General features: G+C 43.5%; 1 protein-coding gene across 8 annotated transcripts in view; it reads right to left on the bottom strand.

The window, feature by feature from the left end:
• Positions 1-13,726, bottom strand: part of ENOX1 (ecto-NOX disulfide-thiol exchanger 1) — a 279,910-nt gene that overhangs the window by 57,322 nt on the left and 208,862 nt on the right. For 6 of the 8 annotated variants that reach the window (XM_083519375.1, XM_083519380.1, XM_083519378.1 and 3 more), the window contains one exon: positions 3,771-3,877. The exons of the other annotated variants lie outside the window; for them this stretch is intronic. In XM_083519375.1, coding sequence (XP_083375501.1) covers positions 3,771-3,877 — 107 coding nt within the window. The remainder of the gene's footprint in view (positions 1-3,770; positions 3,878-13,726) is intronic. 8 annotated transcript variants of the gene reach the window in all.

The following is a 13,726-nucleotide window of genomic DNA, read 5'->3' on the forward strand; positions in this document are numbered from 1 at the left end:
AAGAATACTATGCGCCCAAGAGGAATCAGTCTAGTGAAAATATGAAGTTGTCTTTACACTTAGACAAGTGATCCACTTAGGCAGGGCAGCCTACTCTGACTGGCAGAGTCTCAGACCATAGGCCTTTCTCAAATCTGCGGCCTATGAGCAGTTAAGTGGATAAGAAGGGGAGTGAATATTTTGTATGCAAAGGTTTGCCCTACTCCCGAGTTATGAGCCCTCCCCAAGGGGTTAACAAAATGAAGCTGCCTCATCCTGAATGAGAAAAAATGCTCCGTCTAACCCTGTATTGTCTCCTCGGATGGCAGCAGCTTTCCAAAGTCTTATGTAAGGGTCTTTGCTGTTCAGAAATTATTTAACTAGAGATGCCAGGTTTTGAACCTGGAATTAGGTAAAGGTAAAGGGACCCCTGACAATTAGGTCCAGTCGCGACCGACTCTGGGGTTGTGGCGCTCATCTTGCTTTATTGGCCGAGGGAGCTGGCGTACAGCTTCCGGGTCATGTGGCCAGCATGACTAAGCCACTTCTGGTGAACCAGAGCAGTACACGGAAATGCCGTTTACCTTCCCGCCGGCGCGGTACCTATTTATCTACTTGCACTTTGACGTTCTTTCGAACTGCTAGGTTGGCAGGAGCAGGGACCAAGCAATGGGAGCTCACCCCGTCACGGGGATTCGAACCGCCAACCTTCTGATCGGCAAGTCCTAGGCTCTGTGGTTTAACCCACGTCCCTGAACCTGGAATTACTTGCATGCAAATAATTTGCTCTACATTCCAGGTCAAAGGTATCCTGACAAAGAGGTTGGCATTTCCCTGCCACATAGCAAGCTCCTTTTACCACTGAGGGCCTGCTCAGTTTGTGATACGGTGTTTTGGGAAGGGACATACGACATGTCAAAAGTATGTCCTTGAACCCTAATGAATGCCAGGAAGAAGTCCAATTCGGAGGTAATATATGTGATGAAGTTAGAACAAAAATAAGGAATTATTTAATGCAGCCGAATACCAAAACAATATGCTGGCATCACATAATTCGAGATGCTGAATCGAGACCAATGAAGGCTAGCTCCAGATCCCCCCTGGCCTTCTGGCTGGGTTGTCAGCAGAGGACCATGCCAATTATGTGCCTGGGTGGAACAGCTGGCCACCAGATCGGACCATGAAACATTTATGTCAAGGAGAAAGACGGAGAAAGCAAAGGGAACGGGGTCTCCTCTGAGGCACCAGAAAGGCAAGGCATCACCTAAAAGAAACGTAAATATTGACTTGGAGAGATTGGCTGTGATGAAAAGATCTCACTGAGCAACTGGAAGGCACTTTTGTTTGTTGGGCGGGGATCACCGCCCTACCTTTCTTCAAACTCCTAGTGCCCTCTGAAAAGCAGAACGTCAGAGATCGCTTCAGAGCAGAAGATAAACTACCAGCTTCCCAAGCACGCAAACTCAGCAGCTTTCTGCTCATGCTGTGGGATCTATGGATCCCAACCACGGGCTCCTCCTAAGGTGCTATTCCAGCCCCCCAAAACTCTGTATTGCTTTCAGATAACACAGCAACAAAAGACAGGAGAATGATCATTGTTAACTAAGCAAAGATGTTTTGTAGATTTACATTACTCGAAAGACTTTTTCAGTGCATTTTGCCGCATGAAAAATTTGGATGCTAACAAATTAATTCCCTCTTGAATATTGCCAATGCAGCTAATATGTAAAGCAAACAAACTTCATAGTTTATATATCTGTGGCAGATTAGAAAAGCAACAACTAGCAGCTTCCAGATTAACAAAATCTGATGCCATTGTTGCCCCTTGTATGAATTCTTAGTGCTACCCTTGCTAATAAATCAAGGCTACCATTATATATGAAGGACCCCATTATGAGGAAGCCATTTGATATGCACCATAACAGCAGAGATAATAAGGGATCCGTTTATTCATTCGTTTGTTGCATCCACTGTTCAATTTAGCATTTGTTAATGGGCACTTAAAATGTTACCCAAATGATTTAGATCACAGCATAATTTTATTCCTTTTCAAGCTATAAACATGCAACACTTCTTTTACAAATATATTATAAAATAATTAAATAAATGCATCTTACCTTCTAAACTTTTTTGTTGTTAGGCAAGGAAACATTAAGAGGACTGTGATGTTAATAACTGACATGCTGAACTAACAGAGTGCTAAGCAAATTGATGTATACTATTCAAAAGATTTAAAGGAGAAGAAACAAACATGGTGGTACTTACTTTACCAAAAAAAAAGTCTCATAGCGTTTCTATACTGAATTTAAAGCAAACGAAGCATGACCATTTAAACAAAGTTCTTGTCGTGATGCTACTCCCAGGGAGCCCAGGAAAACAATGAGCAGACAGGCCAACCAGCTGAATTTTACTTAAGTGAACTAGTGCTACGCACAGCCTCTATTTCTGTGTATGGTCCTACCCAGTTTGCAGGTGTTTAATTAATTGATTGATTAGGAAAACTAACTTTAATTAGTTAGGAAAATTAGTTCTACCTTCTGGGACAGAGGAAACCCCCCCCCAAACCAGTCGGCCTTTTTTCCCTTTTCTTTTTTTGCAAGTTGGTTGGCAACCCTACTTGAAAACGGTAGCTGGGTTGTTGCAGAGAAAAGGAAGCTGATCTCTCCTGTTACCTGGATGCTAGAAAATCTTGTTGCTTTCTAAGTTTGGCAAAAAAAAGACCCACCACAAAATATTGTAATGCAACCTTGCCAGGCTGCTTCTTAAAGAAACAAAGTTTGGAATTTTCTATAGTATGAGGGCCGTGGGTGAACCTAAAGTAGCTCATTAGGTTGTGGCCAATGCAAATGATTTATTTTTATTTTGTCAAAAAATAAATGGGAGATGGGTCCTGTCAGGGGACTGCCACTGGAATGGGGGAGGGAGGCAGAGAGATACAGAGAACCTCCGGTGATTCTGAGAAGCAGCTCTTTGTCCGGCAGAGGAGAAAGCCACACCTTCCCTGGAGCCGAGGGGGAGAGGGGTAGCCGGGTGAGGGGAGGGCTCGAAGGCTTGGCCAGGAGACACACACGCTGCTTCCATCACCCTGCTTGCGCAGAGGGGAGAAACATAAGGAGGGGAGGCGGAGATTTGGGGTGTCTAAGTTCTTATGCTGGGGGGGGACCGGAAAGGGGCACTCCTGGAATCTGCAAGTGACTGAGACGGACATGAACTTTTGGGGTTTGCACTGTAAAGAGTTTGCACCAATAAAACCTGTAAAAGACAGGTCAGGGTTTTGCCTGGTTACTCAAGAGCAACCACCCCCAGACCTGACAGGTCCTTCGTTCTGTCTAGACTGATTATTAAGAAATCTGGATATATCTCAACAGGAAAACCATTTTAATATGGAAAGTAATGAGAAATGAGAAAACTGTTTTGTCACAACACTTTTCAGTAATAGAATAAAATTTCAATATACCTGTAAATTATGGGCAGAGATAAAGCAATAATTTTAAAGTGGCCTGGCTAATTCCATCATTTCAGTGTTTTGGTGTGGTAAATATGCTCCTACAGGCAGTTCAGGCTTCTTGGAGGAAATAAAACTGTAGTTTTATTTCAACTTACATCGTTACAGAGGTGAACAGGACCCACAGATACTCTCTCAAGAGGTTGTCTAGCCAGTTCTTAATTGCTTTTCTCTAAAATTACAGCAACTAGATATTGCTGAATGCAACACAACGAACTGGAGACAAACTTGCTTCCCCACTTGCTTTAGTCCAGGCTATGAGATAAAAGAGAAGAAATTCACCCACCTCAGAGTGCTTTCGCCAAATGTCTATGTTCTTGCGCTGAGCTTTCGAGAAATGGTCCCAAGCTTTTTGTCTGGTGGAGGCGTTGAAAACGGCCACAATCTGCTCAACTTTGGTGAACAAGGAAGTCAAACAAGACAAGCAATTTATGTTGTGAGCACTAGAGAAAGGCAAAAGCAAAGACACTAGGAGTCTATGGATGATGTCACTGCTGATACGACATCACCAATATCCATCCAATCAAGTGTCTTTCTGTACTTACATTTCAGAATTGTTGGAGGTGTCCCCCTTCATGTCTGTCTCCATAACTTAAGTCTACACAAATTGTACACAGATTACTGAAAGATAAGCATGCATTTTCTCTGACTATACTCTAAACAGATGTTGTCCAGGCTGCCGCCTGAGCCTAGGCCACAGAAACCACCTTGTGACATTACCTCTCACCTGGATGTTACCTGTCCATTTAAAAAACGGCTTCTCACTTTTTGTGAGCATCTTACTTAACACAGGAACCAAAGTGATCATTCCACACAACGAAGCTGCAAAATGCAGGCACTATGAGTTGGATTTAGGGATACAAAGATCCATTAAGAGTTAAACATGAGGGATATTTGCAGACACGGGGACAGCAGAGCTTTCAAATCCTATTTTAATTTTCCAGAGAAGAAACGTTGTGACTGCCAAGCAAATGTGCTGCTGCAAATCAAATTCTGGAATGTCAAACCTGACAGCCAGGGGAGCAAAATGATCTCACGGACAAAACTGCGAGTTGCCCTGGGACTTCGGAAGAGAGGTGAAAGACACTCTGGCTTCTACCACCAACCGGGGAAGTTGCATCCCTCCCTCTTCCAGGAAGAACCTTATAGCAATAGGCAGACTACCTGTAGCTGCAGCCATTGGTCAAATGACTCCCCATCTGCTGCAGCCAGAAAGAAGGCTCATCTCCAATTGTCAGTTGCCTGGAGCTGCAGGGAAGCACAGTCTGACCAGGGCATGGAGGGCTCCTGGGAGACTTAACCCCCTGTTTCCCAAGAAGAACACCAGTAGCAAGGGGGAGACCAACCTGGCTCCATCCATTGGCCAGTGAAGAAGCAGAAATTCCTGCTCACCCCTTCCCAACAGGTGGACGGAGTTTGCGGCCCCACCCACCAGGTAACTGTGGTCTTGGCCAGCCCCTGCATGGCGCGCCAATGGGAGAAGTCTGGCCTCATCCATTGGTCAAGGTGTTGCTGGGTAGCTTTTAGCTTTGCTGCAATGCGTTGCAAGCAGTCTAGGAGATAATTTGATTGCAACACGGAGTAAAAATAAAACAAAAAAACAAAAAAGCAACACTTTCCAGTGTTTGGTACAGTGCATTTAGCTGCTTTAGTGGCCTGTATTTATTTCACAGCTTTATTGAATTAAACTGGAAGTATAGGAAAATGTGGAAAGGTTGTCATTAAGGGATCTAGTTTATTAACAAGGAGATTTAGATTCCAGACATAATTCTGTTTTGTCTATCATAAGTGCAAAGAGCACTAAACTTAATCAACAATCTGTGTGTAATTAATTAGTGACAGAAGATTCAAGCAGAAAATATTCCTGAAGATGCAAGGAAATGATATTCTACCATTTTCCGACCGGAAATGTTCAAGTTGGAACATTATGATTCTTCTGCTGAAACCCTTGAACTTTGAAGTTTCTGATTATGAAAATGGCTGAGAGCTCTTTTCTACAGGTGTTAGAATTAATTATAAATACTTCTGTGATCACTCAAAGATTTCAATGCATGAAAGTAGAAAAATAAAATACTGCAGTATTTTAATTACCATAGACAGATGGTTGTTTCCATGTTTGCCCTGAAGAGAGTTGCTTGGCAATATGTAGTGGCCAAACTTCTGGTTGTGAAAAAAAATATGCAATTTTTTTCTAATGAAACTAGAATAGTCATCTGCTGAAAAGACAACCCACTAATTCTCAGCTCTGCAGAGAGCAATTTTTAATGCAAATATTAGTGAGTTCCACTATCTGTGAGAAGTAACTACAAATAGTACTGACCCCACACTATGGAGCTGAATTTAAAATTGGATACCTTGCCTTACCGTATAGAAATGTGCAATTCAACCCATGCCTCAGGCACTAGACCAAAAGAAATTCATTTTTCCCAATTTTTCATATATTAGGATAAACCAACAACAAATCAAACCTTACACAGAATTTTTCAAAAAAATAAAATCATGTGAAAAGGAATTCATTTATGACACATTTTGTCAAATATGAAGTGTGAATCTAAATGCTGAACAAGCATAAGATTACATGTACTTCCACCCACACTTCTAAGAGGAATGGCCTCTTAGAAGTGAGCTCTACTGACTTCAGTGAGACTTGCTCCATGGAAGCAGCACTTCTGTACTCACAGAATTTTGTATGGAGCTTAAGCCATGTCCTTTACAACCTGGTTTGGAATTGCCTTCAGGCATGTCAAACATGTTACATGAAACTCAGTGAAGCAAGAGTTCACTGGGAGTCATTCTGGACTCACAGCTGTCCATGGAGGCACAGGTCAAATCCGTGTCCAGGGCAGCTGTTTACCAGCTCCATCTGGTACGCAGGCTGAGACCCTATCTGATTGCGGACTGCCTCGCCAGAGTGGTGCATGCTCCGGTTATCTCCCGCTTGGATTACTGCAATGCGCTCTACGTGGGGCTACCTTTGAAGGTGGCCCAGAAACCAATCCAGAATGCGGCAGCTAGACTGGTGACTGGGAGCGGCCACCGAGGCCATATAACACCGGTCTTGAAAGACCTACATTGGCTCCCAGTACGTTTCCGAGCACAATTCAAAGTGTTGGCACTGACCTTTAAAGCCCTAAACGGCCTCGGTCCAGTATAACTGAAGGATCGTCTCCACCCCCATCGTTCTACCCGGACACTGAGGTCCAACACCGAGGGCCTTCTGGCAGTTCCCTCACTGCAAGAAGCCAAGTTACAGGGGACCAGGCAGAGGGCCTTCTCGGTAGTGGTACCCTGCCTGTGGAATGCCCTCCCACCAGATGTCAAAGAGAACAACAACTACCAGACTTTTAGAAGACATCTGAAGGCAGCCCTGTTTAGGGAAGCTTTTAATGTTTGATGTATTACAGTATTTTTATATTTTTTTGGAAGCCGCCCAGAGTGGCTGGGGAAGCCCAGCTAGATGGGCGGGGTATAAATAATAAATTATTATTATTATTAGCTCTCTGATTTGGCGAATGATCAATTTCAAGGTCTGTAGCTGCGTCTAGCATCTTGCCAATGTTACCTGTTGGTGTGGAGGGCACAAACTAACCAGATCGGCTTATGACCAAGCTTGACCTCTACCCAATGCATGGCTCCACCTTCCCAGCCAGTGTAAACATTGGTAGAATCACCTCCAATGGCCTACAGGTGCTTATCAATGCCCTTCTTCATGAAATCTACAAGATTATTGGCAATAATATCTGATGGTTTTTCTCTCTTTGGGCCTTTCTCCAGAGCAGCCTTTCTCAACCTGTGGGTTCCCAGATGTTGTTGGACTACAACTCCCATCACCCCTAGCTAGCAAGGCCAGAGCTCAGGGATGATGGGAGTTGGAGTCCAACAACATTTGGGGACCCACAGGGTGATAACCGCTGCTCTAGAGGGAATAGGTAGAGAGAGGTATCTTCCACCTGGCTCATAGCACACAGAACAATGCTGTTCTGAGATGATGTGCGGTCATCAAAGAAGATGCTGTCAACTTCACGTTTCCGACAAAGATCATCAAACTTCATGCTTCTGACAAAGATCATCAAAGTCTTGATCCAGAGGTATCATAACTTTTTCTTGACTTTATTGTGATCAGCTACAAGTCTCTTGCCTTCTTCAGTGATCAAGCCAGCATCCATAAAAGAGGCTGTGATTACGGCAGCTGTAGCACAGAGGCCAACGCTATATCTGATGCTCTGCACAGCAACATTATGTATTTCTATTGCGTTTGCATTTTTATGGAAGGCGTTCTTGGTTTTCCTAAAGCCAGTTCATAACTTCCATCATTTCCATCTTGGGCACCAGCTATTTGTTCTTCATTTTCATCAGCATAGAAAATTATTTCATTTGATGGCACTGAAGCATCTTGCTTGCTTCCTTCTCTGCTTACATTCAGAAAGCAACCTTCTCTCGTCTTCTTGATGCTTCTGCTTTTTGACTTGTCAGGCAGGTCTGGCAAGCCAATCTGATGTGGTCCAGTAGAAACTGTCTTCTCTCTCTGGCCTTCAGTGAAAGCAAGTTCCCCTGTGCGTGTGTGTGTGTGTGTGTGTGTGTGTGTGTGTTTGTAATATGTAATTTAATATAAAATATGTATAATATATAAAAATAAAAAAGTATTAATATATAAGATAGCTGCAAGTACTTGGCAATTGTTTCTAATGATTTTTATGCAATTTTACATAATTTTTTTCATGAACAAGTTTAGAATTGTTAGAAATTCCACAAAAATGTTTAAAAGTCAGTATTTTTATGTAGCCCTTTACCAACCAAAACTAAATTATATTAATTTAACAAAAAATACTTTGAAATCCCAAGTCAAGTTACAACCCTTTGGCACCTCTCCTTTTTGGGAATTGAAAGCTGAAAAATTCAACGTGCCCCAGTGTAACAGAACTATCTCATTTGCACTGAGATCCGGAGAGAGTTGGAAATCATGCAAAAGGCTCTTGCAGCTGAGAGAAAATCCCTGCAGCAACCGAAAGTGAAGGAGGTGGAGTCTTATGCTGAGGCTTGATTACGGTGAACAGGGGAAGAGACTTACTATGTCTTGTGCTCTGCAAATTTCACTGCCAGTGACAGCCTGCTGGGGGCTGCAGAGTATCCTTACCAGCACCGACACCTGGTTTAAAGATCATACTAATGCAAACAAAGGCATTAGTCCTGCCTACATGTAATTTTAATTTGTTTCCCTCTCCGCCACCTCTGCAAGGGCCAATGTTGTTGGCAGTGCTAAACTGGGCCTGGTGGGCATTTTCTAAAGCAGGGGTCAGCAACCTTTTTCACCATCCCTCAGACCATGTGGGTGGCCGGACTATATTTTGAAGGGGGGAAAAGAACGAATTCCTACACCCCACGAATAACCCAGAGATGCATTTAAATAAAAGGACACATTCAACTCATGTAAAAACACGCTAATTCCTGGACTGTCCGCGGGCCAAATTTAGAAGGCAATTGGGCCGCATCCGGCCCCCCAGGCCTTAGTTGCCTACCCCTGCTCTAAAGGTTTGGCAGACTGGTAGTTCAGCCTTGCAGGAAGGTACCACGTACTGATGGCTTCACAACATGATATCGACCAGAGCATGAAGGAACGGAACCGCTCAAGCATTTTGTGTTTGTTTTCACTTCTAAAATCAGATTATGCTATTTTCTGATATTGCTTCGGATACATCCACAGCGAGAGGAATGCTGGCAAATATAACAAATAATCAGAGATCACCGAATGAGCGCATTTACAGCCTTCTCACGTGGATCTCCCAAGACTGCCAAAAAAAGGCTGCCTCTTATGTTACTGCCTAAGATTTTTGCAAAATGCCCCTCATGCTACAGAGAATGATTTTTATAGAACACCCTGCACATCAGTGCTGGGTTGAAAGGATCTATATCATTATGATTTATTTTCTATTCTAAAGACCACTTTGATCTCTAGCAGCTGTTTCAGTTCCAAGCATATCAGAACAATAGCAATATGTGATTTTAATGAAGAACTTCACACAAGGATAAGGAGGAATGAAAGGTTTAAGCAGTTTGGGAGAAGTCAGAGTCCAGCCATGCCCTGTCTGAGATAAGAGATTGGATACCTTAGTAGATGTCTTGAGGGAACTGATGCCTTTGGCATCTCACCTGCATTTTAAATGCACACATCGCGACATCAATGCATTACTTTATTAGTATTTTGCCTTCATGTTGCCAATAAAGTCTTGCTTCACAAACTGGATTGTGACTCACAGAATATATTGTGTTATGAGGGGGGAAACTGGCATGTTTGAAGGAAGCAACACCCGTCTTGAACCAGTAAGAGATCTCAAGGGTTTCTGGGCAAGGAAAACAGTGGTGCGCACACGAATGCAGGCTTCAGAAGGGAAAAGGGTATAATGAGTCTTAATGAGAATGGCGCAGGGGCAGCATCACTCAGCAGAAGTGCTATGCAATAAGCATGGTTAAATATTCATCAACAAGCATCTGTTGATTAATCTAACGTCATATAAAATTTTCATTAGCCAGATGCAACATTTTGTCTTGCTGTCAATAACGGAAGCACTGAAAGGCAATTTCCCCCTTAGAGTATCCTGAGAAGATAGAAGATGCAAGAATATGTTCTCATGAAGACCACTGTATTTTCTGTAAATTGTATGGATAAATACAGTGAGCCACTAATGGAACAAAGATGGTGGCTTGGTGCCAGATGCAAATGGATGGTAGTTAGAAAGACAAAAGCCACAGTAGAGAAGGGAGATGGGTGAACTAGAAGCTGGAAGAATTCTGCAGGCTGGGAAACGAGAGAGAGAGAGAGAGAGAGAGAGAGAGAGCTGTGACTGATTTCTGTATGAATCCAAGGCTGTGGCAAGAAGCAATACCCTCTTGGGGGGTGTTAATGATCTTAACCCCTCCATCACAGGCTTCGACTGTATGCATGTGTAAATAAACCCTCCCCGTATAACTTCACCATGGTTTGCCACCATTCAGCGCCAATGGATAGCTCTAGCAGAGAGGCATTTGGAATAGCCAGCGCCATGTATAGAGCAGGCTATAGCACATTTCTTGCATTCCTTCAGAAACAGATAACCCCAGATTGATGGAAGCTGCAGCTCTGTCTGGGTGGTTAACTCTACTCCTGCCTTTTCTGGTTAAAAGGAGCCTTGTCCATTCGCCCTTCAATTCTTCCTCCAAGCTGACGAGAGGAACACCTCAGGAAATTTACCAGATCAATGGTTTACTTACACATATATACAACCTGAGCGCGGGTGGCGCTGCGGGTTAAACCACAGAGCCTAGGACTTGCCGATCAGAAGATCAGCGGTTCGAATCCGCGTGACGGGGTGAGCTCCCGTTGCTCGGTCCCAGCTCCTGCCAACCTAGCAGTTCGAAAGCACATCAAAGTGCAAGTAGATAAATGGGTACCGCTCCGGCGGGAAGGTAAACGGTGTTTCCATGCGCTGCTCTGGTTTGCCAGAAGCGGCTTAGTCATGCTGGCCACATGACCCGGAAGCTGTATGCCGGCTCCCTCTGCCAATAAAGCGAGATGAGCGCCACAACCCCAGAGTCGGTCACGACTGGACCTAATGGTCAGGGGCCCCTTACAACCTGAGTCTTGCTTCTCCCAAGCTCACAGCCTTGGGTTCCAACAGAAATCAGGTATCTCTCCAACTCTCTCTCTCTTCCTTCCTAGCCTGTAGCTTTTCCATCCAGCTCACATAACTCAGTTCTGCATTCTAGTCTTTTGTCTTTCTAACTAACAGGCAGTTGAGGGAAGGAGGCCCACCCATGTGCCGTCAGGCACAGAGCCACTATACTTTGCTTTGAGCTCTGACCAAGCCCTGGTCAGAAATGGGGCTCTGATCAGAGAGTGGAGGGTGGCGGTAATGTCAGGACGTCATTTGCCTTGTGAAGTCTCAGGTTCATTTCTCCATGGCAGCCCAGGTTCAGATCCCATGAAAGTGGGGATTTACACCGCCAATCTGATCCTAGTCAGAAGCTGGCGGCTGAGTTCTGAAAAAGCTGAAGCCTGACAACCGAATTGGCAGAAAGAATTATAGCAGTCAAGGTGAGATACGATAATTAATGAGTTGGTGTCTGCAGGCCAGCTTTGGAGCAGAAAGGGTGATGTTTTCCAAAGAACACGGCTTTGCAACAGAGATTATTTGGTGACAGAGTGTGTGGAAATCTTAAGTCCCAAGTCTACAATTATCCTCTGGTGAAGTGACACAATATTGCAGTGCAGTCAGCGTTTCTCAATCATTTGTTGCTTGGCCCAACTTCTAAATTCCCCAACTCTCTGGGAACTAGGTGAATGTGCAGAGATTCATGTGAACACACCATATGGCTATGAGAAACTGCTGGCATTAGTGGAGGCCAGAGAAGGAAATGGGAGGGAAAGGGTTTTGGTTTGTTTGCGTTTTTTTGTTCTTGCTTTTATCATGCATTTTGTGCTTTCATATTGTATTTTTATGTTGTGAACTGCCCTGAGATCTGTGGATGAAGGGTGGTATACAAATTTAATTATTATTATTAATAATAATAATAATAATAATAATAATAATAATAATAATAATTGCTATCATTTGGAACTCCTGCAAAACTCACTAAGCCTGCTGCAGTTTGGACAAGGTTGTGTGCGATGCAGTTGATTGACAGAAAGAGAGAACGAGGTGGAGAGGGGGTTGGACTCGATGGCCCTTGTGGTCTCTTCCAACTCTATGATTCTATGATTCTATGATTCTATGATTCTATGAGTGGGGGGATAGTCAGGAACTCTTGAGTCCCTCCAGTGGACGCTGCTAGCAGAGGAGCTACGGCGGTTTCACCAGCGATATCCCGCTGAGTGAAGCCGACATCGCGGTCCTCATACCGGTTCTGAGTGATATATATCGATAGATTGCCCAGGCCTAATGGGTGCCCAATGTGATGCACTGCCCAGCCCTTCTTTTGGGATTTAAGCAGCAGAGTCAAATAGGTTGCACACCATTGGGAAAGACCAGGTTTGCCAGGGGGTGGGGGAGAGGAAGTATTGGACTCATGTGGGGCGCTCCCCTTCCAATGCTCTTTTTCAAGGGAAAGGCTGGCAGGAGGGCTCAATGGGCAGAGACCAATGACCACCATTTTTTCTTGGGAATATCCATGCAATTCCATCTACCTAGAAATTGGATCATTACTCAAGTGAGTAAACTGACACTCCTCGGATCTTGCAAGAGCCTAATCTGTAAACCAGGACCCAGATTTCAACAAGATTTCACTGTGCCCTAAAATTGCCAGGGCCCTGCACCCAACAAATAACTGGGAAATTGACGGATAGTTAGCTATTTGGCTCGAATACAAATGAGCACCTCATAAAGTTGAAAGTTATAGAAATCCAGCATGCATATTTATAAAAGCAATAAGCTTTTAGAAGAAAAAAACATTGTTTCATCTCTGCTTGGCACCAGTCAGCCCAATATCAGAGTTCTGGCTCACAGACTAACCCACCACTCCAAGGTATTTGCATGAACGGTTCTGATCCGTTGATACAGCTTGTTCTCTGCATTGGCTTCTCATGGAATGAGAAAGCACAATGGCAAAGATAGCTCTGTGATATCTGGGGAATACTTTCCCTTCCATCTGCCTCAGACTCCATAACAAAACATGTACCGTCCCATGTTCTGAGGATTGAGATCAATAATTCAGAAGCATCTCCGACCAGAAATGAAGTGGCGGTTCTTGTTACACTTTGGAAGAACAGGATAACGAGGAAAGAGAGAGGAGTATCGGATGTCCCCAGGAAAATCTTTGGGGAATGCTTTCAACACAAAATGTGCTCTATTTTACAACAAAAGCAGTGGGCGGGCGGGTATCACACAAGGCTTTGAAGACACCCTTCCCAAAAGATAAATCTCAAACTCAGCAAAACCATTAAACTCCCATGTTACATTTTAAAAAAGGAACAAGAATCTAACACCTAACCAACACACTAAAGAAAGCAGGTAGAGTCTAGATATAAAATGTTTTCGATCTTTATTATTTTGTTTTTATTGTACTTTATTGTACCCATTCAGCCTAGCTAACAAAGGCAAAGCTTCAAGAAAAGGGGTCTGGTAGAGAAAAACAAATTCTACACTGTTCTAAACCATACCAAGGTTGAAGTTACAGATAATTAACCTAAGAAAGATGAATTACTGATTGCTAAATTAATTAAATACTGATTAGTAAATACATTAACACATATTCATCATTCTTTTGAAAGAA

Source organism: Podarcis liolepis, assembly GCF_965112155.1.
Source record: "Podarcis liolepis genome assembly, chromosome: 8".
NCBI classification, from domain to species: domain Eukaryota; kingdom Metazoa; phylum Chordata; class Lepidosauria; order Squamata; family Lacertidae; genus Podarcis; species Podarcis liolepis.